Here is a 24338-nt window from a genome sequence, read left to right on the forward strand (position 1 = left end):
ACCCATATGTGCGCCCGCCGACGCGTACACGGGCGCCCACACACACACACACACACACGCGCACAGACACCTTCGCAATCAGGTAAGATGATTCTCACCGCTGACACTGATGTTGATTGAAATGTTGTGCAGCCGAGCGTGCCAACATTGAGGTAGTGCTGTAATGATGGATCAGCAAAGTAAGAACGATGTGAAGAGAGGTTTCGATATGCCTCGGAGAAGATGCAGATGTATAAAGGTGCGCAATAACCCAAATCCCACATGGCACTGAAGGTGAGCCGCCACAGTTATGAATGTACCACCATTGCCAAGGTGTGAAAATGAGACTATAATACTATGATTTAAAGACCATAAACCGCAAGCTATAATTTTGCAAAAGTTACCCTGCGAGACAAGATTAGGGAAAACTGCTTTTATCATGAAAAGTATCTAAATAAGAATAGTTTTAGCATGATAGCAAGCGTGATAACACATAGTAGTACTGTAAGGAACTTTGAATAAAAGCATTCACCAATAGCACGTTAAGCAAAATCTGAGGAGCCATTGAACTAAAAGTAAAATTCTGCCCATTCACCACTTAAAGCAATATTCCACTTAGTTTTAACATGGGGGTTATTTGGCACTTAACCACCATGAAAACCAGAATATAAACTAATCACCAAGATCGGATGCAGCAGTTTGAATGAGGCCACGAAAATAGCCTGAAAACTTACATTTAAAACTTTTAAGACAATGAAGTAGTCATTGGTCCGTCCTCATTTTGCATTTCTATTCTTGGTTTACACTAAAATTAGTATTTAAAAATAAAAGTAGATCTGGTCTCCCAAACAGGAGCTATCTCTCCTAAATGGTATCCCTCCACTATGTTCGCTTCTATCAGTAAAAATGCTATTTGCTGAAATTTTTGTGGCCTCATTCAAATGAATGGAAAGTATAAATTAGTGGAATATTGCTTTAAAAATTGGGTAAACACTGCACACATGCAGACATCCACACTCCCCTCCCACCCATACACACATATAGACACATTTTTCTGTCTTACACACACACACACACACACATCCATCCCCACCCCTCAACCCACACATCACACACACACACACACACACACACTAAGACTGAGGAGTGGAGGAGCTCTCAGAGTCTGGGCCATCCCGAGTGGCCGTTGTCGGTCGGTGGCTTATGTCTGGGCTCCATACATTTTTAATGAAGCCTCTCACTTTCTCCACAATAGGCACTATACTGCTAGACTGCACTGCGTCAACACATCCTAATGCTGCTCGCAGACACACTCGTACGCCCGCAGGCAGACGGACACACACACACACACACACACACACACACACGCACTCAAACATGCATACACATGCATGTTATAACAAGTGCCACGAGATAAACTGTCCTCGTCTCTCTCCCACCACACACACATCAACTAATTCTTTCACACATTCTGGTGAGAAATAGAGAGAGCTAGAAAGAGTGTTAAATGAGAGTAAGCAGTGTTTGTATGGTTGCATGTGTGTACATGCCCAAGTGTGTGTGCCTGTGTATGTGTATGTGTGTGTGTGTGTGTGAGGATATTGTCTTTGCAGGATGTGTCGTATTGATTAGCTCACTACCATGATTTCCTTTCCATCAAACCCCTCGCATTGTCTGCTGGCTCTCTACTGTAAAGGCCACTTCACACACACATATAAACACACACACACACACACACACTATGACACACCCACACACACACACATGTACACACACTTACATACGGCCGCACACATACATGCATGGAAGCACTTACACTGAGCAAACTGTGACATAATCTCTCACTAAAGTTCATTTTAAAATATTCATCTTAACAGACACACACACACACACACACACACCCGCACGCACACACACACACACACACACACACACGCACACAGCGATTCCCTCAAATACACACACAAACTTACTCTGATTCTCTCTCTATTTGACTCTCACCCAAATAAAAGCAGCCAGGCACACAAACACACACACACACACACACACACACACACACACACACACACACACACACACAGCTTAGGCCACCACATCCACTGACTGCCTCATGTTGTGTACAAAGCCTTAGCAGGAAACCTTATTGCTACTGAACATAGCATTGATTTTCATAATCCTCAGCCTCAAATTTCACTGTAATCCTTCCAAAAAACAGAGAGAGAGGGAGATAGAGAGAGAGAGGAGAGAGTGACACACACACATACACACACACACACACACACACACACACACACACACACACAAACACAGTGATACAGTGTGTATACACAGTGACAGAGAGAGAGAGAGAGAGAGAGAGAGAGAGAGAGAGAGAATCAGCAATACAGAAACAGAAAGAGAAAAGGAGAGAGAGAGAGAAGAGAGAGGATATAGAGGATGAGAGGCAGTATGAGATATAGGGATGTTTGGGCCTCTGAACTAGGGAATACACACACACACACACACACACACACACACACACACACACACACACAAGAGAAGGAATACTGTGATGTTTGTGTGGTACTATAGATTGTGAGTTCAGCAAAGTGTGAAGGCTTTCCTGTATATGTGTCTGCATCCACATATTTGTGTGTGTGCTTGAGTGTGTGCTTGTGTGTGTGTGTGTGTGTGTGTGTGTGTGTGTGTGTGTGCATGTGTGCAGGAACCCCATTGAAGGAAAATAAAGGCATTCTCACCTTGCCTGTTGGCCTGTGACTTCTCCTCCATCTGGCTTTTCAATGCAATTCCCTTTTGCCCTCCACAGAGCCACAATGGGCTTCAATAAGGACGTAAGTGCTGGCTTTGAAAGGGCGTTCACCTCCTTTCTCAGGATGTCAAAACCCTGCATTCACACAGCAAGGGTCCTACAGCCCCTCTCCACGGCTAGCTCGCTATCTGCACAGCGCTCCTCCTCTCCCTCAATGCTAGCAATGTCGATGGATGCTATTGATGGCGTTCAAAGCACGGGTTTTTGTGGGGTAATCACTGTTTTACACTGCAAATGGATCTAAATGGGTTTTTTGTGACACTCTATTGATCCCTGAGGGGTAAATTGGTCTTTTCGCCTGCCGCTCTCCAAAGGGAAGTCAGCCGCAGAGCAGCACCCCTACAGCTGGGAGGGAGTCGATGCCTTGCTCGAGGGCCGTTCTGCAGGATGACGAGGACACCTGGCAGCTTCTGGCAGCAGGACGGTCTGTAACCACTATGCCATGTCGCTGCCTAACATTCATGATGGTGTGAGGATAACTAGCGGGGTCAAGTATGGTTTACTAGGGACCTGGGTCAACTCAACGCACTCAAGTTACTGAAAGCATTTTTGTTTATTTGAAGCCCATAATTAATCAGAAATGATGGTAACCTTTTAAATTACAGGCCATTCATTACATAGTAATGACTGGAAATAACTAAGTAATCTCCAAGTAAAATGCATGGAATAATTCTTTATGGCATTAGAATGACTGGTAACTACTGAGTAACATACAAGTAAAAAAGGCGCTTTTTTGTTATTTCTGTAGAGTTACTATGGAGTGTGTTTGTATACCTATGTGCATATTGTACATAGTCAGTATTGGTATATCTTTTCTAAAATATATAATGTATTATTGTTTGTGTTTTACATTATAAGCAAATGAAAACCTGATGAAAAAACATTGAGTTTTCCTGCACAGGTGTCGTCATTTTCTGTAATGAATGTCCGTCTCCTCTGTGGAAGATCAATCACTGGAGAGAGTGTGTTTGTTCCTTTTTGAACTAGTTTATCCTTCACCTCCAGCACCTTTCTAAGTTAATGCCATTTATCTCATACAATTACTGGTAAAAGCACCTTTTTTTTTTAAACTTTTATTATTTCTCAGTGATTACCAGTCATTGTAATGCTATAGCTAGATATTACATCTATTTAACTTGGCTATTAGTTATTTCCGGTCATCACTGCGTAATTAATGGGCTGTAATTTAAAAGGTTACCGAAATGACTGCAAATAGAATCTAAACAAACCTGTTAATTTGCTTTGGGGGAAATTGAGCAAGACCGGTAATAGGCACTTTCTCTCTATGACCATGCTGTGCACAGAGACAGTCAGCACATCATCGGCAGATTTCTAAGCACATTATAAAGACGCCCCGTCATCACAGCAGACATGCATTATTTTTATGCTGTCACATTGTTAACATTTCATTTCTCTTGTTTCCTTGTTTGTGGACGGCCGAGGTAATCTGTTGTTATGAGTGCACTGAAGAGCACACTAATGGATTATTTTTTAACAAGTAACATTAGGCTACAAAGTTGAAAATAGAACATCGAGGATGTCACCAACTGCGATAAGTGTCTCTAAATTTTACATTTTGCAGAGTGATGCATTGTTGCATACTGGTTTTCAGAGTCCTGGAAATCACTTTGTCCACTGGCTCACAGTATTCTTCATGACACAGTATTGTATGCAAGTAAGTAAATGTACTGCATTGCCGTAAACACTGGTCACTAGCTGTGCCTTTTCTGATTACAGTCAAATGTTCTTTGATTACAGTCACCTTTTCTCTCTGATTAATTCTGATTCTCTGATTAATCAACAGTTGTCTGATTAAAATCACCTACTGTTTGATTACAGTCACCTGGCATTTGATGAAAATCACCTGCTGTTTTGTTACAATCACCTGTTGTTTGATCACAATCACCAGTAAACTGCCTATCAAGAGGGGCCTTGGGTCTCTTGAAAGATTGAAGAGTACTTGTCGTTTCCTTCTTACAAGATGGGACACTGAAATATTCATAAGATTGTTTGTGTCTACTGCTATTTTAATGAGACACATGTCTGACATAGGCTACCTCTCTTGTCTTGTTCTCTCTCTCCTCATCTTGGGGCTAAACATCGCACTTTGTGTATTGTGCAACTGTCTTTGCACTGAGTTGTGCTGCGCTTCAGGCTACATTTTCTTTTATGTTTTGAAGTTTGTGTACGATTGTTTCTGCTGTGACCTTATGAGTTTCCCTATTGGGGATTAATGAATTATCAATAAATCCATCCGTGTGCAGTCGTGGAATATTAAGATGCATTTGAGGAAGTGGGTGGCATCAGTCGAAGTGGATTCCAGTTCTGTTTGGTATTCGGAACAAGGCTCAGGATGCATCACGAAGCAATTCCTTGGCATTACAGTTATTGCACACCGGGGTACATTATCTCTCCATTACATCGAGCAGTTTGATAGAATCATATTCTCAGAGCAATTCTAATTCTAGCTGTAATGGTGGGATTTCTCACGAAGCATTGCCTCAGTTCCTTAAGCTGATACCAGCTGATCCTTGATGCACACCAATCACAGTCCAACACACAATAACGGTGGTTCGTTTAAGCCGAACTGCCTCGACATTCATTCATGCTGTAGAGCGCTTATACGCTGCTGCTGCTGTCTGGTGCTTCACCAACCAAGCCTCCATCTGTTCTGGTTCTACACCCATGTGTTTGTTTATAGCGCTTCTGCCTGCTAAACTCCAACCAGCTGATATACCTGTGTTAACATCTCATTTGCAATAAATGGTTAACTTTGTGACAAGAGTGTTTCTGGACTGAACTAGTTTTCCTTGTGTGAGTCAAAGTAGTTTTTGGCCTGACATTGCCAAGTCCTGTAAGGATTGTAATTGGATTTCCAGAATCTCCTTTCTCTCAATGCCCTGCTGTAGTAATTGAGGTTAAATGAAATGGTCAGCCATGCACTAAACCTCAGCGGGTGTGTGTGCAGTGTGTATATTGCATGTACGCGTGTGTGTGCGGTATATACAGAAGATTTCTAATTTAAATTCTTAGTTAGAAATAGCTAAAACGTTTCACATTATAGATATAGAGTGTGTTTTCCCCAGAAAATGTCAGTATGTGTCAAGATAACTTAAACGGTGGTGACTAGCTGTGTCCGGATGGGTCGACTGGTGTCATCATGTCAAAAGTTGAGTTTGACACTCTCGGGCTTTGACAAAAATTGGTGTAGGTTAGGACGAGTTTAACGGTTTGACACCTCTTGAGTTTTCTTTGTGTGTGTGTGTGTGTGTGTGTGTGTGTTTGTGTTTGTGTGTTTGTAGACTTTGTGCAAACTCACCAAACATCCTCTGCGTCCACATCGCACTCAGCCCCAAACTGGCAAATGTCGCAGGTGGACGTCTCCTTCTGCCCTGCCTCCGCCGAGCCCTCACCTCCTGAGAGAGAGAGAGAGAGAGAGAGAGAGAGAGAGAGAGAGAGAGAGAGAGAGAGAGAGAGAGAGAGACATTCACGTCAACAGCTTCTGGTTTTTCTTCCAAGACACATTTGCAATAACACATTTCCTGTCCATCCTGCTACATTGAACTTCTCAAATCCGACATGAAAATATCCAGTACCCATATTTGTCTAAATGTTTCATTGAGAAGCAACGCAAACCTCTAGCAAATCCCCATAACGCTGCACCTCTCCCAATGCAATGTGACCCTGAGAAATCAGCCCTGGGCATCTCAAGTGCATTTACATCTGCCACATCACACCATAATCCCACCCTTACTACCTCCGTCATCCATTCACGCCTTTCCCTTCTCTACCCTCCCCACCCCTTTCTCTCTTTGTCTCTCATTCTATCACTCTCAAATCCCCGCTGATCTTTTTGGAGTCCCTCTTTTATTTCATCATGCTGATTTTCTCTCGCCGCGAGTGCGTCGGCTCCCTGGCGGTGGTGTGGGCACTGGCGTCGGGCTTATGGCGGCTTAGGGCCCCCGTCGGTGCATATCACGCCTCATCAGCGGCCGAGGGGGAGGAAAAAAAAAGCAATCTGGCCAATCTCAAATTGCATTCCCCCGCCACGGAGGAATCCTCCAGTCTCTGCACGCCGCACTCTCTTCTTCTCTTTCCCCTCGGCCCTCTTCTCCATTAGACGAGCTCTATTTTTAAACTTACCAGGACCCATGAGGACAACTATGGAAAAGAAGATGACGAGGTGGAACTCGGCATCATTTCCCCATGTCATATCTTTAATCTCCCCCCACACACACACACATACGTAGACACCCGCACCGCTGACACCATGTGCTGCTCCCTTGTGTCGCCTCTTTCATTTTCCCTTCGAAAAACTTTTGTTATTTCTCGTGATCCCTTGCGACACGCTGGATGAATTGGATAGAACTCCTGTGGACAGGTTAAACCTGATTTTGTGCGAACTGTCAAGCTAAAGTTGGGTTTGGCTCTTTCATTTTACCCAGCGTTTTTAAGGTCAAAGTCGGTTAACTGTACTTAGCTTTCTTTGGCTGTTTTGAATCTAGTTGGTAAGTGATGTGTCTCCTGGCTATTCCATTCACTATTCCGCCTGGATTTAGCTGCTGCTGGGTCCGATTAGCCCATTTGCCTGTGTCCAAAAAAACAATGCAGCCTACAAGAGCAGAACGTTCCTTTGCTGAGGAAGTTCCGCTCCGTTCCTGCCTGCTCCTTCAATTTTTCATTTGACGCCGAGTCTGACGCTGCAGGTCTTGGACGGCAGCCACGGCGGTGAGGCAGCGTGTCCTCTGAATGCTGAACACTCCTTCCGCACTAATGTCACCTCACCTGTAAAGGCTGGGACCCAGTCAGGCGGTAAGATGTCCATTCTGTATTCATGGCTCTGCTTCGCCATACCTTCGGGTCACAGCTCTGCGCAGACTACAAGGCGTGAAGCTCCGCTGGCTCTAAGCCCGCCAATGCAGCTCCGACACCAAAGCGTTTCTGTGTGCGCTGCAAAAACTGTCCATCTTAGCAAATAGTTCTTGCATTTAATCTTAGAATCTAATCTTTCTTAAAATAAGTGAAACAATTTGCCACTGGGCTGACATTATCACAGTTGTTTCCAATGCAGCTTCCCTTGAAACACATGACAATGTGTTCAAATATAGCAGATCACAGCACTTGTTTGATGCCACTTGATTTCTTGAAATCAGTTGAGTTGTATAGGGATCAAGTGAAACAATTTGACCACAACAGCAGATTTTTTCACTTGTTCTGTGAAAAATAATATTTTACAACAAAATACAAGATTAATTGACTTGTTAAAACTGACTTATGTTACTATTCATGTTAGGATGCAGAAATGCAACATTTTCCTCACCAAGTCTGTCAAAAATCATTAATGCAAGCAATGCTTGCAAAACCATGTCGCTTAATTCATAGACTTTGTTGTGGTGGCATATACAATGTTGTGCTCAAGAGTTCAAATGAGGGTTCAATCAACTGCACCTGACAGTTCAATTAAATGGGTTTGTTCTTTGTCTCAAATCAGACATCAGAGTATTGTCAACAGTGGGACGGCAGCTGATTGAATTAGCCAGTTTCAACTGTTTGACCACTGACGCAAACGTAATTTCTCTAATTTCCGCCTGTCATGTACGTTGTGGTGTGTGAAATTCTCACAGGTTTCTTGCAGGTACTGGAGCCTCACCAGCCTCTCTGGACTCTCTGTACTCTCTGTACTCTGTCAAATGATCGGCTTCACACAAACGCTTGTGGGCAAGCAAGCATGTAAGCTCTCCCACTACTCTCCTCTCTCACAAATGCACATGACAGAGAGAGAGAGAGAGAGAGCCTGTACACGATTCTGTTATACTTGCTCAAATTTCCCACATGTGTGCTCGTGCATACACAGCGCAAACGCAGACCTTACCTCCCTTTCCTCCTTTTTTTTCCATCCCTTTCTCCCTAACACTACAGCACACACATATGCACACACACATTTACCCCCCTCCCCCTCCTCCCCAGTACCCCATACACGGCACTGCAGGCGCAATTACCAAAGGCGACTGGGGACAGGCAGTGTTTTCCACTCCTCAAATCCCCGATAGAGTCTCCTGTAGCACTAACACAACATTTCCCCTGTTTCTGTGTCTGCTAATCCCTGGAATCAGGAGACACGGCTGGGTAATGACTGAAATGATTAGCCCTGCTATCACCCTCCGCCAAACCCCCCCCCACCCTCCCCCACCCAGCTCCTACATCACCCAGTATCGATCCACGCCTGGACCAGACTGGTGGAGACCTGACCCTCACCTTTGTCTCTATCCCATCCTCTCCTTCTTTCCCTTTCTTACAGTCAATTTAATTCAAGAAGCACCGTTTCTTTCTCTCTGTACGTATGGATGGATATGCACATTGTACGTATCTATGTATGTATCGATCTGTCTGTTTCCTTCTCCCTTGTTTTCTCCCTCCTTCTCTCTCTCTCTCACACACTATCTCGCTCTGTCTCTCTCTCTCTGTCTGCCTTTCTTTCTTCCGCCCTCTATCTCATCTTGTTCTGGATATGAATAGCATGGAGGATCCGCAGCAAGGTTGGGCCAACGGGCTTTTCTACGCACGCATACGTACAAGGACACAGGCACAGAATCGCGGGCGTGTGTGTTTCTGCATGCAGATACATACATATGAGAGAGACTCAGACAGAGAGGCAGTTTGATAAAGCACAGAGAGAGAGGGAGAGAGAGAGAGAGAGAGAGAGAGAGGGAGAAAAGAAAGATAATTCATTTGAGTGAGCACAGGGAGAGAGTGAGACAGAGAAAGAAAGAGAGAGACCATTTGTTTGAGTGAGTGCGCGCACACACACACACACACACACACACACACTCACTCACACACACACCCAAACACAGACAGGAGATTTAGGGCACTCCAGCATGCAGCTATCATACAGATGATGAATGAAGCCCACACACCTCTGGAAAACAGAGCAGGACCGCCATGACCTTGGTTACAAACACACCGGGGACAGAAGGAGAGGAGAGGGAAGGGGGAGAGGCACGGACTGATGCACCCTGCAGATGGGGAGGTGTGCCTGTGTGTGGGCGCTGAAACAATAGCAGCGTACACCTTACAGGACTCACTATTGCTGTTGCTAAACAGGGACTTAGCGAGGAACATTTACGGCACGTTCACACCAAGCATGTTTGGAGCGTTTTATTGGAATTCTGGAGCTTTTGGTTTGTTTGGAACGATGCCATTTGAACTCAGATGGCACCAAACAACCACAGCAAGACGCCTGAAAATGCCGGTTTCGGTCCTCTTCCAAGCAAACTGCGGTGCGGTTTGTTAGGAGTGAGAATGTAATCCGAACCAACTACAGGAAATGATCCCAAAATGCGAGGTTTTATGGGTATAACGAGATGGATGTCGACATCTGATAGCCAGCAGTTACTCATGCTTGGGAAGCCTAGCATAACAAAATAAACTGAAGGCAAACATGGAGTCAAGATGAGGTGAAATTCAAAATCAAGCCGCAGTCTTGGCTGCTCATATTCAGCTATTTCTTCCTGTGTTATTAACTGGTATGAGAAGGTCAATTACAGCAAAGAGTGCAGGCAAGGCATACTTAGCTTATGTTACAGGGACTGGAATCAGATTTGTTTTAACTCCCCCCACTGCCAAAATCTCTAACCATGATGGGTTGACACGTTACCAAAACTCTGTCCAATAAACAAGCTACTTGTCCATGTAACTTTTGTTTACAAGCCCTGGTTCGCTTGTAACTGAGCAGTGTCAACCTAAATGAATCAAATATAAATATGCAACAAAGTAAACTTTTCCATTATGGTTCAGAAAATGAACTGTACTGTCGGTGTGATCCCACTTTAAAGTTGGACTGAGATGAGGTTTACTGTAATGATGGTTAGTGTTAGTGTTGTGAACATGTGCTACTGATATTCATTACAATACATTTACATTTTAGGCATCTAGCTGCTGCTCTTATGCAAAGTGACTTACAATAAACGCGACAGTAGAATAATAAATTCTTAAATAGCCATTACAGGTAAACAACAGTAAGTAGAGCAACAGTGAAAACAACAGAGGCCCTGAATGATAAAAGCAACAAGTATTCCTGAGTCCCTTGAGTACTCATGCATAATAACAAAGAGGTAGGTAAAGAAATAGTGCCAGAGGATAGTGTGTATTTTAATGTCAGTCATGAATATTAATGTCAGGAAGTGGCGGTGAGGAGCAATAGCACAATGTGTTTCAAATATGTATGATGTCTAATTCATTTTGTCTATACTGTACATGAGAATAGTTGATGGCTATATAAGAATATACAGTTGATGTGTTTGAATATGTTATGGAAACAGGTAAATACAAGCTGCTTTGGCATTCAACACACGTCAAGTCCCATTGTAAGCCAACATGAATAACTGCATGTGGATAGTTGATTATCAGTAAATTAATGCACAATTTACAATAAATGTACAGGAATTGCCTTGATGAGTCTGGTTCAAAGACCGACAGAATAACTATACAAAGCCAGCAAAAACAAAGCTATGTCTATTGGCAGGTGCGACAAATCTTGCCCAGGGCTGAATATACTTCCCGCAAATGGACATGTGATCCATGAAAGGTGATACAGGAAGCAATAAACATGAGCCAAATGGCTGATAATGTCCTGGGGGGGAGAGATACAGAATCTACAGTACGGTAACATCACATTGTAACCTATACACAGTTTGAACTGAAAACCATCTGAGCCGTAATCTGTCAGTAGTGTGGGGTGCTCCATTAAAAGAAGACTGTGCTGACAATTAAACTATGAAACCCATCAATCAAAATGACATTATCAACGGACCGCTGCCCCAAGTGGCCAATCTGACAGGGCGAGCTGGGCAGGGGAATAGAAGGCAGCCAAATAATCCATAAACATAATGGACATCAATATTGAAAAGATGACAGATGACACTGCCGACAGAGGCCAGGATTCAATTTCTATTTTTTTTTTTTTTTTTGCAGGAGACCATATCGCTTTTTCACAAAGCCATTTGTCAGCCCGAAGTCCAATGAGGAGAAGCCGACCTCCTCCGAAAAGCGAGCCAAGGGCGGTTGTTCCAATGACGCAAATGACAAAATGACTGAGGCACAGAGCAATAATGACTGTGATATAAATAATGATACTATCAAAATGCTTGGTGGGCACTGCCAGGGAAACACAAAAACCTTTCTACACAGTAAAACTGCTTTAAAGCAACATAAAATCCACCAAACCAAACTCCTAAAAGGGCCAGAATGAGGACACAGAGCACGCAAGGACACATTTAAGCTTTTTATTTACATTCCTATAAAAAAAAACAAAAAAAAACGCCATTAATATTTGACTGCTGACATCCGTTAACACGACTGACTCGACTAATGTCATCACTGGGGGATTTACTGCCGGCTTCCTCTCAGGCTTTGGCACGACCCAATCAGAAATGACAGCTATCAGTCGTAAATGAGGCCTGCTGGCGCATACTGAGGAGATGATTCACACTCGACCCTTCAGCTTGACTGGCACAACATATTGAAGATTCTCATCACTCATTTACCAAATATTATATTCTAAGTGAAAGAATCAAATTCAGCCTTTCCCACCTTGATGAATCATAATATTAGGGCTACTGGGACATCCACAAAAAACAAAGCATGTGAGAGCATGTGTAGGTTTTGGGTAGAAAATGTGTCCTATGGTTTATGTATGTTTCATTTATTTAAAAAAAAGAACCATTAACTCTTCTCCCTGGCTCTTTACTTAGCAATTCTCTATTATAAGTGACTATTCAAAGGACACAAGAATGCACGTTGTTATATTTCCCAGCACTGTAGCTTTGAGCCATGCACTCCTCATTATTGGCTGCTTGTAAGGTCGGTGATCTGGGAATTAAAGCTTATTCTACAGTGGCAATCAGTGTTAAGGAGAGCGTCTTTGGAGAGCGTCCATGAATTGCTTAAAAAGCAGAGCTAAAAAGTAAATGTCATTGTGTAGCATTGTAATGTTTGCTTTTTATCATGAAAAATCCCCCCGGCTCCAAGTAAACAAACCAATAAAAAAAAACCTAAACGCACTGTTTAATTCCAATTCAAACCTAAAGCACTGTGAGAACACACTGACCTCGAATGACTGCCACAAACCCCACAGTAACTAAGCGCAGCTCCATCCAGGTAGCGATCATTGCTAGTGACCGTGCAGCTGCTAACGAGTCAGTCCACGAACAAGGTCCCTATATGGGTCAGAGCCTTTCTGAATGGATTAAAAGGAGGAATTATGGCTTTAAAACTTCATCTTTCCCAGCTTTGAGAGGATTAGACCCCGCTTTCTGTTCCCCACTCGCATGGCTGGCTCAATGACTGGCTGCTGGATGCTGGATGACTATGGATAGGTGGCAGGATAAAGAGGCAGAGTGGGAATGTACAAACAGGTTGCTCCATTTAAAAAAAAAAACAGGAAAGCAGGCAGTCCGTTCCCCATTTTAGTTCGTTTTTTGTTGAAACATTAGAGAGACAGAGTTTGATCCGTGTGTGTACTCATCTTGATTGTTTACATTAGTGAATTCATACAAGATTTTGAGGGACATTGAGATTTAGATACAACTAAGCCATCTAGCACAAACTGCAGTGAAAATCCCACATCCAAATTTTCTGTAGAGGTTGTGAGGCTCCCCAAGCCCTGATTTAAAAAATGGGTTAGCATTGCAGCTTCTGTACAGTCGCAGTCGCCCTTTGGGACACCCATGCATGGATGTGTTTCACCAGACAGGTCAGACTGCAAAAGGCAGAAGGGAGCAGCGCACCTGGAGCAGGTAGCGTCTGAGCGTCTTGGTCATGGACACTTTGGCAGAGATCCATCATATGACCTTCTGGCCATGGGCTGAGAGTCTGTTGGGCTTTGAGCTAAATTAGTTCACACTTAACAATGAATTAAAACAAAGTGTGCATCTACTCTTAAGGAGATTAAAGTCACAATGAAATGAAAAATGATTTGTTAGCTAATTCCCATGTCATAGCGTATACCTGTTTAATATTAAATCCCCCAAAAAATTACAAAATGTTTAATTTATTGTACTTATACATATACAAAATTAATTTTTAGTGATTACTTCATGGCATACATATAAAAAACCCCAAAATGACAAAAATACCATCCCAGATTTTTGAACAATGCCCCCCTCAGATCATATAAAACCTGCAACTTTGCAACTTTCAAAGTGACACGAGTGGCAACACGTTACAGCGGTGCACTTTTGGGTGTTCACCCCTGAAAATCTTGCTTCCTTTTCCTAAGACACCATGGTTGCGTCCCGGGGCTGGAATTCATTAATTTTGACGAATATGGAATCTATGACAGCTCAAGATTATGCACAAAGCATTTCACAGTGGATCGCTTCACCAACTACACCGAGCATGCAACATGCTTCCTTGTGACTTTAAATAACAGAGGGAGAGAGTAAAGCAGCCTTTTATTCCCCAAACAGGACACCCATCTCTTTTAAGTTTGATTTCACTAATGCATTATGACACAGAAATGGTTCTGGCCCATAGCACTTAAACAGGACGCCCTGCCTATCAAGCTGGAAAACAGAAGATCTATTTTTATCAACCACACTGAATCCTTCATGTTTCTGCTTAATTTCAAGTCTATTCAATTTGATATAACATATGACAGATAGCATCAGCGCAGCATCAAAATGTAACTAATCGCCATTACTTGCCGATTTTATTTCACTTTTTCGCTCTCTCTCTTTCCCTCCATTACTCCATTGTTGCTTCGAATATGCACAGCGCACAAGGCCAAACTCAAGCCGCATTTCCTATCCATATCTCACATCAGCGTGCTCATTGGAAATTCAATTAATTTCCCTCTCACGCTTCCGCTAGCAGCTAGGCCTTCCTAACCCGCGGCATATTTACTCTCCAAGCCCCTGTATGTTGTGGGGAATACACAGGAATGAGCTGAGAGGGAGCAAAAAACATCCTCCCGTGCGCTCTCTCTCTCTCTCTCTCTCTCTCTCTCTTTCTGCATGCGTCTGTCCCTGAGGAGCACTCTGGTGCGGTGTCGCTCATCAAGTGCTCTTTCTGGGGGAGAATATCCTGTCCCAGTGGCTTGTGCGGGCCGCCAGTGGCCTGCCAGGACCTACGCTGCCTCATCATGCGCAGCCTCATCAGGGGGGCTGAGCACCGGGGAACGCTTGAACCTGTCTGTCTGCCTCTTCTTCTCTTTACCCCTCAGGCAAGGAGAGAGAGAGAGAGAGAGAGAGAGAGAGAGAGAGAGAGAGAGAGAGAGAGAGAGAGAGAGAGAGAGAGAGAGAGAGGAGAAGTGTGTGTGTGTGTGTGTATTTCTATACCTATCTTGTCCTCATGACGGTAGAAAAATTAGGAAAATCCTCCAAAGGGAGCGTTTTTTCTGCTTTTAACTTCTACATAGGGTTAATTTAGGATTAGGATTTGGTTTGAGGGTTAAGATTAGCATAAGGTTTAGGTTAGGACAAGAGTTAAGGTTTGGCATGCAGCGGTAAGCGTTAAGGTTAGGGTTAGGAATTGATTTTTTCACCAAATCTGAAAACTACTATACTGCATGGTATCTCACATTTAAATCTGGGAAACAATTTGTTTGCCGTGTAAGTGGAATTTGCCATTCAAAGAAGAAGAGGAGAGGAAAAGGAAGATACAAAGATATTACTTTATTATCCATTTACCCAAGGCAGTTGATACAATAACACTTAGCCCACTACATGTATAGATTTACATAGAAAAGTCAGTGCAAGGTCGCCTGCTTTGCAGTGCCCCTATAGAGCAGTTTGGAGATCAACACATTGCTTTAGGCCACTTTAGCAGAGATGGTGGGTATTTCATAGCCTCCCCTGACCCTAGCTGAGTGGAAAACATCAAACTTCTCCTACATCCACTCATTAACAAATTAAAACAGTCTCTTCCAACCCAAAATGCCCCTATTCACTTCCTGGCATGTTAATGCGGTTAGAATTAGCTTTGCTTGGACAGTATACTGGCATCCGTCCAGGCTACAATCTTATCATGGGCTTCTGTACTGTGAGCAGATGGGCCGATGGAAAGCTAAAACACTGCTTTTTCACACTCTGTGGCAGATAGCAGACTCAACAGGAATAGCTAGCCAGGCAGGGAGCAACTCTAGCAGGCGACTAGCGGAAATGTTTTGCGCTCATCATGGACTTTCAGCATCCGACAGCAGGTAGGCTTGTTTCACATGCTCCCTTTTCATTTTGCTTTTTCCAAATCATTTTTTAAAGCACTTTTTTGATGTATATCCCTCCCAGTCTCTTGCTCAAAGGCACTTCGGCAGGGGTGTACACACTGGCTGTGGCAGGGATCAAACCTGTGATCTTTTGGTTACAGGATGCTCTCTCTACCCATTTGGCCACCCTGGGATTCTCCGCCATTTGAATTCCATATGGAACGAATGTAAATAATCTTCAGATGCTTAAAAACAAGCAAGCGACTGAATACAAGCGCACTTTAAATGAACGAGAATGCATACGCAATCACACACACCTATGCACCTGCACGCACACCTTCTCCGAGCAGACACCCTCGTTCCCCAATGTGGAGACTCTCCTCTCCTTGAACAAACACACACCATGGTGATCTTGGCACGGCGGCGCCCCTTCTGTCCTCCTCTCTCACCTCCTCGCTCCATCGTGCGCCCGTGGCACAAAATCTCAGGAAATGTCAGCTTCCAGCCTGCGACCGCGCCACGCCAAACGCTGCCGGTGCCAGCCGGCGGCCCACTGAGCCCCGCCGTGCCACGTCTAATCTTGCCACTAGCCCGCGGGGGCCAATCTCACACCGCTGAGTTTTGGAGAGGAGCCTTGGACAGCCGGACGGCGGGTGAGTGGCGGCGGGGGTTCGGTCTCGGGGGTGGAAGAGGAAGAGAGCTCTAACAGCTAATCGCTAATCCTCTGTGCAGAAGAGGACCAGAGAGGATCGGCCAGGGCTAAACAGAGAGCCACAGAGGATAGAGGGGATGGGGAGGAGGTGGAGAGAAGGGGGGGGGGGGAGAGAGAGAGTGAAGGCGGAGGGGAGTGTTGGGCTTTTGGAGGATATGAGGGGGGAAGAGAGGGAAGAGGGGAAGCAGGAGGAGGCGTTGGTCTCTTGCCAGCACGTCTGATTGCACAGATTCCTGCACTGTACCTAACAAAATTCCAATAAAGAAAAATGAAAGATATTAGAACCGCAATTTCTACAGTCACCACTGCATGTAATTTATGCAGTCCACTTTTTTACCGTGGAAAAAAAATGAGCCACTCACTCCGCTTAGAGATTAAATCAGGAATGGACTCAATGGGAATGTACTCTTCAAGCTCAGACACAGCCTTGATCTGACATTGAATGTCTAGTCAGTCAATCCTCCTGATCACCGGGGTTTCAAACAAACACCTGACTAAGACCGGTCCCTGAAGAACTAATCAGGCCGAGCAGAGTGCAGCCTCCAAGCACAAGCCTCTGCAAAGGCCAGGCCGTATTACTGAACGTCTTCAAAAGCTGTCAAAAAAAAAAAGCACTGAATAAATGACAAGTTGTCCAGTGATTTCAACTTGTTTCCAGACCCATCAAGCTCATTTCATGATATTTTTAGTCAAATTATCTCACTGCACTGGCAGATAATCTTGCTGTTTTCAATAAATTTCACTTGATGCCAAAATGACTTCTATCAAGAAATCATCATAAAACAATGAAGAAAATCCTTAAAGTAAATGTCCTGAAAAAAGATACATTATCCTGAAAATCCTAAAAATAAGCTTGATAAGTCTGGATACAAGATGAAATGACTTAACAAGTTTGTCAGTTTTTGCAGTGAGAAAGGCATTTTTAAGGCATTTGTTACTTACACACTCATACCCACATTTGCTGCATACATAAGGAGAGACTGGATGCCACATAACGAAAGTCATGCACTGCATTCAAAACCTATTGCGTGTACCTGGTACTCTAGGGGGCTCCTGTCTGAGGCACATAGGCTGGCAAAATCAGTACCTTTTAAATCCCTTCTTTAAAACATTTTTATTGATGGAATATATATATAGATATTTTTTTGCTTTATTTTACCTTTTTATTACTTCTATTTCATTCTTTTATGCAGGATTTGCCTGTTTTATTCCTTTCATTCCCTGTTTTTCACTGAGGTCTGACTTTTTATTAACCATCTTATTGCTTTAATTTATTATTGTTTTCTAAGGGAAAACTAGGGCAGAGGCGGCACTCCAACTGTAAAAGAAAAGTCATCTCAATACTTCGTTTTGCTGGTTTATTTTTTTTTAATTTGTTTTGTATTCTGACCATTTTTTTCTTTTCATAGCAGCCACAGAAGCCAGAGAAGATTTCGAGTAGCCGCCACAGTCTCTCTTTCCCATATAATTACTGATGCGTCGTTATAAATAGTTTGCTCATCAGCCTGCTGTCCAAATAAAATATACTCTGAATATTGCAAACCATTAACACCTCCTATCATCCGTCATTGATTTCACCCATTAAATCCATTTTATTCACAAAGGGGAGGAAGAAGCTGGCTAGGAATTTTAAGCCTTGAGACGACATTGATTTTGCAAAAGGGCTGCAACTCAATATTAGGTAAATGCTGCTAATATTTGGTTCACTCCGTGTATATAAAAGGTTCAAAGCTGGTCCTTTTCTCACACTTTGATATTTAGAGGCTTTTGCTGAAACACCAAGTAAACTCCTCTTGTTTTTCTCAAAGTCCTCACTTCATCGTGCGGCACTTTTAATCTGAGCCCACTTCCACACTGTTCCCGCAGATCCAATTTCACAAAGTAAACAAACACGTCGACTGTCCCTCCACCGCCAATCCACCATTTCAGTCCCTGAAATGATCCATTTCTCTGATGTAAACAAACCGCTAGCCGCGCCGGGCATTCCCAAAGCACAACATATAACTCCTACTCCCAGCTATAAAAAACAACACAAAGCCCTTAACACGCTCACAGAGTTTCCCCCTCTTCAGTGCCACTAGGGATTTGCCGGCTCCTCCTGAGATGGTCTTTAAACCCATAAATAAACAGCCTTCAGATGTTTACATATGGAGCACAACACTGTCGAAGGTCTCCGGAGAGCCAGCGCAAAGCTCATTTACACTGTCGATGACAAGAATCGGGGAAGGAGCACCTCGGTATTTGACGATATTGAGGTTAAGTAGAAAACATTACAGGTTGGTGTTCATGTGAGAGTTGTTTTTGAAGCCACAGAGACAAAGAGAAAATCTGCGGAGTCAAAATTAAAGAAACAAATAGCTACATTTTGGGTTTTGTAATTTTTCCACATTCTATGATATATTTTTTTACAGCAAATTGGCTGATCAGGATCTATAGGCAAAAATATTAGATTACAACCTATAAAATCAAACTTTTTTCTTTTGGAAATAACAGTGTACTGGATTAACTGTGTTATCTTTTCCTTATTGGCCTGTAAGCAAGTACCATGTCAAGATTGTTAATGGTAAGTGTAAAACAAACATCACTGATCTAGCCCTCTGTTTAGTCAATAGTCATGCATTCATCTGGTATTCTATGGTTTACCATAGCAATGGTCTCTTTGCAGTTTCATATCAATAATAAGACGAGAAGAAACAGCTACAACATGTCCGGCTGACATTACTCTTCAGCTGTGATGTAACTGCCATGTAACATGGCCTGTTCTGGGTTATTGCTTCATCTGAACATCACCAGCATGATTACTACTGCAATTATCTTTAAGTGAATGAGTAAATCTACTTCTTTGCGGTTGAATGGGCCACAGGAGAGGAACCAATCTTCTGTTATAGGAGCATACACGTCCAGTAGTCTATAGGACACGACTCAATCACAAAGCATTAAACCCTGAACCAGTGGTTAATACCTAGCAATACTGTATGAATGAGTGTGTGCCCAATAATTATAATGGTTGAATTAATCGTTCTTTCTTTCTTTCTTTCTTTTGCTCTTAGATTTCTCTTTCCATACCTGGCATTGAGGCCAGCATATCTCTGTGAGCCCATAGTTGAAATTGCTTCGCTAGCATCACCCAGACAAACACAGTCTCTAATGAGCTGCGCTAGCTCGCTGGTGACAAAGGAAATGACAGCTGGCGCGATTACAGAAATCTGGGACTTGACCAAACTGCAACTTGTGGAAAATGATCTAAGGAAGAAGACATTCTAAAAGGGACATCAATTGAGCTATAGCAACCACTAGCTAGCAAAGGAAAAAAAAAATCCCAGAAGCAAATCACCATGGTAACTGAAAATTAATCATGTTTTGAATAAACTGGGTGTGCTAAAAATAATGGTAGTTTTTTTTTTTTTTTCAGAAGTAGATAAATGAGGCTGAGGCTGGACTTGTATGGTAGTTTTACAAATGTTTATATCAGGCTTACATAAAGTGGCATGACCTGAAATCCCCAGGGAGCGGCCAAAGGGCGGGTGACTGTCTCCACTGGTGGTGCATGAAGGATTAGGAGCCTTCGTTTATCTGGGGCATATCTATCTATTTCCCTGATGGCAATCTCTACAGCCATGACAGTTACACTGTAGAAGACCTAGCCTGGGCACACAGCAGATGGTTATGGCAGGATTTGACCGAATATCTCTGCTGATATATGACAGTATGTCCAGGAAGATTTTTACAATACAATCTATAATTTATTTCATTATCCAAATTTTGGGTGCTTCCACATTATGAGTGTGACATTTGTCAGTATGAGTGTGAGATTGCTACTTGAACATTTTTGGCTCATCCAGGGGTTGATTGGCACGATCTGTGCGTTTTTAGCTTTTATTATCCGGTCAGGTATGAAGGTTCACAGCATGACTGTCAGTTCTGGAAGTTGCAGTTCACAGCAACAGTAGCTGTTTTATGACCCAACTGCGACAAACACACACAAACCCACCCACCCACCCATCCGCCCACACACACACACACACACACCACCGCTCAAATGCCTTCCTCCAGTATGCCCACCTGACTCTCCTGTTCCCTCGGCTAATCCTGGTCTAATCCTGCCATTACAGAAAAAAAAAAACTCCAATCCTGCCATCTCTCTATCCCAATATCCGTCCGTCGCCTCCTTTTCCACGGGTCCCGTTTCTCCTCACGCTCCGCCTCAGCCCCATTCCATTATTTCAGGATGACAAAAAATATATAAGAATAAAATCCCTGATGCTGGAGAGAGCGACAGGCGGCCCAGAGGTGACCTCGCTCTTCTCATCAGCCTCCACCCCCCCCCCCCCCCACTCCCCCCCCCCCCTTTTCACCCCAGCTCCACTGATAGCTCTGACACACGGCGGCTGCCACCCGCCACTCACATTCCCTTCACACACCCAATACCCCCTCCCCACCCTCCTCACCCCACCTAACCCATCTCATTCAGAGCCCCAATTTCAGAGGTGGACAAGGTCCCGTGGAGAGATGGAGGAAACGCAGAAGCAGTGGAGGTGAGAGATGGAGAGAGAGAGAGAGAGGATGAGGGAGAGAGACAGAGAGAGAGCGAGAGCGAAAGTGTGTAGATGAAGGGATCTGAGGACTTTGCTTTCATCTCATTTGCAGATCCTATCCTCCTCAGTCTAGATTACGGCGTTATCCCCGTGCCAAAATAAAGGCTTATCGGCCGAGCCGTTCCCATGCGCGCCGCCTGAGCGTATGCTGCGTGAGACAGTGAGATGGATCTGTTTTACGGTGGGGGGGGGGGGGGGGGGGGTCTATCGTGATATACATCACAATAAACTTTATACGCTGCCTTTCCATTTCCACATGTGCCGCACTCTGTGAGGAATGGGGCTGTTTTTGTATGCAGCGTGATCACCAGCGCACGGCCCTAAATCTTCTGTCTTTGTTGCAGAAACATCAGCTTCATTTCTACTTATCAACTGAATATAGAATAGCTGGCGTTTGGTAGATTTTTATCCAAAGTGACTCATGTAGCGGCGAATGCAGAAATCTCCAGCGTAGCCGCGCTGGGAATGAAACACCTCACCCTTAGCTGTGTGAGCGTCATGCTTTAAGCCACTGGGCGACACAGACCAACATCTTTTGAAAGGCACAACTGAGACCCCTGGTTGAGGTGAATTGGCTAGATCCATGCTTTTTTTTTTTTTAGATTTTCCTTGTTTGTTTTCTTGTAATGAAACACTGCTCCCAGCTCCCAGATGTGAATGTGTGTGATTCTCTGTTGGGTTTTGGCGGACGCTGTTAAAAAAATACAGAGCAGCAAACATTCAGCCTTAGCATTACCTGTTGGTCTTTAAGGTTGCGGATATTGGTGCTGAATGTCAACTTCAGTAAGGCTCAGACTTTTCAACAGTTTCATACGGGGCTGGGAGGCTATCTGCCCTTCGGCTTTCACCTGCCTATTAGGGTGGAACATATTGGCTAGATAGGTTTTGTGTGTGTGTGTGTGTGTGTGTGAGAGGGAGAGAGAGAGAGAGAGGGAGAGAGAGAGAGAGAGAGAGAGAGAGAGACATGCAGCGTAGAATGACCAAATAGAGGACACACACACACACACACACACATGGGTGGGCTGGCAGTGGCAAACCTTATCGCTATACCACAAAGTGGGAAGATTAGATTACTCACTTCACTAAACCTCTAACCTGGTTACCATGGCAATAGCAGTGTGACTGGGGCAGCAGGTCGCCATTGTGGAGACTGGAGAGGCAGGAATGGACGGACGGAACGATCACTAAGGGAACCACAGGTCACTCGGCTATTTCAGTCAAACCGCACCTCTCTCTATAACGGTGGCAGGGGTGTGAAGGAAGTAGCTCGCTGTTCTATTGTACTCTATTCTATTCAATGAACGCATGTGTTACTACAACTCATGGGGCTGTTAAAGCAGCGTTACAGATATCAAAGCAGATATACTTGTAGAGTTCAATTTTTGCATTTTTGCAGCAATCCCACCCACCCATTGTAAGCTGATAAAGCTAATATAACATTGATAAATTGGGCATCTTATTAGACATCAGTTTACATCTTATTGAGTATGGCATATTGCTAGTTGTCACAAGCAGATCCCATATTATGGTCTATCAGGCAGGGTTTTCAAATTGGTCAAAAATGAGATTATAGGACCCCAGGTGGAGCGAAATTTGTCCTTCGATCCTTTTATTGTATGCTTTACTTTTCCAAGTTCATGAATAACACTAAATTTCTTAACCGCTACGAGGCCTTCGGAGGATTTCCAATTACAAAAGATTCTCCTGCGGAAGAGCAATGAGGAAAAGGCAAGATTGTTTTTGCATCTGATCTGTTGGCTGGTCACTAGGTGGAACTCCAAAGATGGCACTATAGAAATAAGGTTGTAGGTCTTTACTCAATGCTTCAGAAAGGGCTCTTAACATAGTAGACCAGTAATCGCACAAATGGGGGCAAGGCCAAAACATGTGCGTTAGATTTGCTGTTACATGTATTATCAATGTTGGAGTATATCTTAGATAGTTTCTCCTTGGACAGGTGAATGCGATGTAAGACCTTGAACTGAAGAGTCGTGCGCAAAGAAGTACTACCGTTCACTCTCTCTAAAGCGTAGCCCCAGGTGTCATCAAGGATTTCCGCTCTACCTTGATCCTTTCAATGGATGTGTCTTTAAGGGATGCTGTGAAAAATACATTTGCGAGACGAGATCTTTTAGGTTGGAGTTGGCCTCCATTATGGCCTCAATACCAGACCTTGGGAAAGATGGGTGATGGGTTCTGATAAGATGACGGACTTGAAAATAACGAAAAAGGCTTGAACGAGGTAAGTTGAAGGTATTACATTATAAAGTTGGCAAAGGATCCAAATCTTTTTATTTGATAAGGCCTAGTCTTTTCCATAGTAGAAAAGTCGATTCCTGCATAGGCGACTTAAGTTGGAGAGTTCACGTAAATCAAAATGTGACCGAAACTGGGACCAGATCCTTAGTTTGTTTACAACAATTGGATTTGTCGTATATTGTGATGTGCGGATAGGAAGTTTACAGACGACTATAGCCGAGAGACATGATGAAATACAAGACCTGGCTTCGCTTTGACACCAGTCAGTGTCGGGGGGATTGAACCCAATATATACGATTTTCTGTGTTTTTGCTGCCAAATAATAATACAATAGAATTGGCAATGCTAAACCATCCTGAGATTTATACCTTTGTAGGAATTCCTTGCGTATTCTCGGGGTCTTGCCTCCCCAGATAAATGACGAAATGAGCTTATCGACGGATTGAAAGAATGATTTAGGGAGGAACACTGTGAGACACTGGAACAAATACAGAAATCTAGGTAAGACATTCATTTTTATGCAGTTGATCTTGCCTGTAAAGTAAACGGCTAGTAAGTTAAATGAAACCCAAATAAAAAAAGCTCTTTTAGCGATTTGAAATAGTTTGAATAGTTTCCAAAGTACAAGAGCAGAAAATGGGGTCAACATGGTCATATGTGTTTCACCAAAATATGGCATTGGTCTTAATGTCTGCTGTATATTGGCTTGATGACACATTTCAGGACATAAAGACATCACACATTCAGCAAGTGCGTTTGCCTAAAAAGATTTTTGCATTA

The 24338-nt window shown here is 43.5% G+C and overlaps 1 protein-coding gene across 1 annotated transcript in view; it reads right to left on the reverse strand.

Moving 5' to 3' along the window:
* The window catches only part of LOC139910547 (tomoregulin-2-like), an 84312-nt gene that overhangs the window by 10142 nt on the left and 49832 nt on the right, over positions 1–24338 (reverse strand). The window contains exon 5 of the mRNA XM_078286000.1: positions 6108–6204. Coding sequence (XP_078142126.1) covers positions 6108–6204 — 97 coding nt within the window. The remainder of the gene's footprint in view (positions 1–6107; positions 6205–24338) is intronic.

The sequence above is a fragment of the Centroberyx gerrardi genome, chromosome 10 (genome assembly GCF_048128805.1).
Source record: "Centroberyx gerrardi isolate f3 chromosome 10, fCenGer3.hap1.cur.20231027, whole genome shotgun sequence".
NCBI lineage: Eukaryota > Metazoa > Chordata > Actinopteri > Beryciformes > Berycidae > Centroberyx > Centroberyx gerrardi.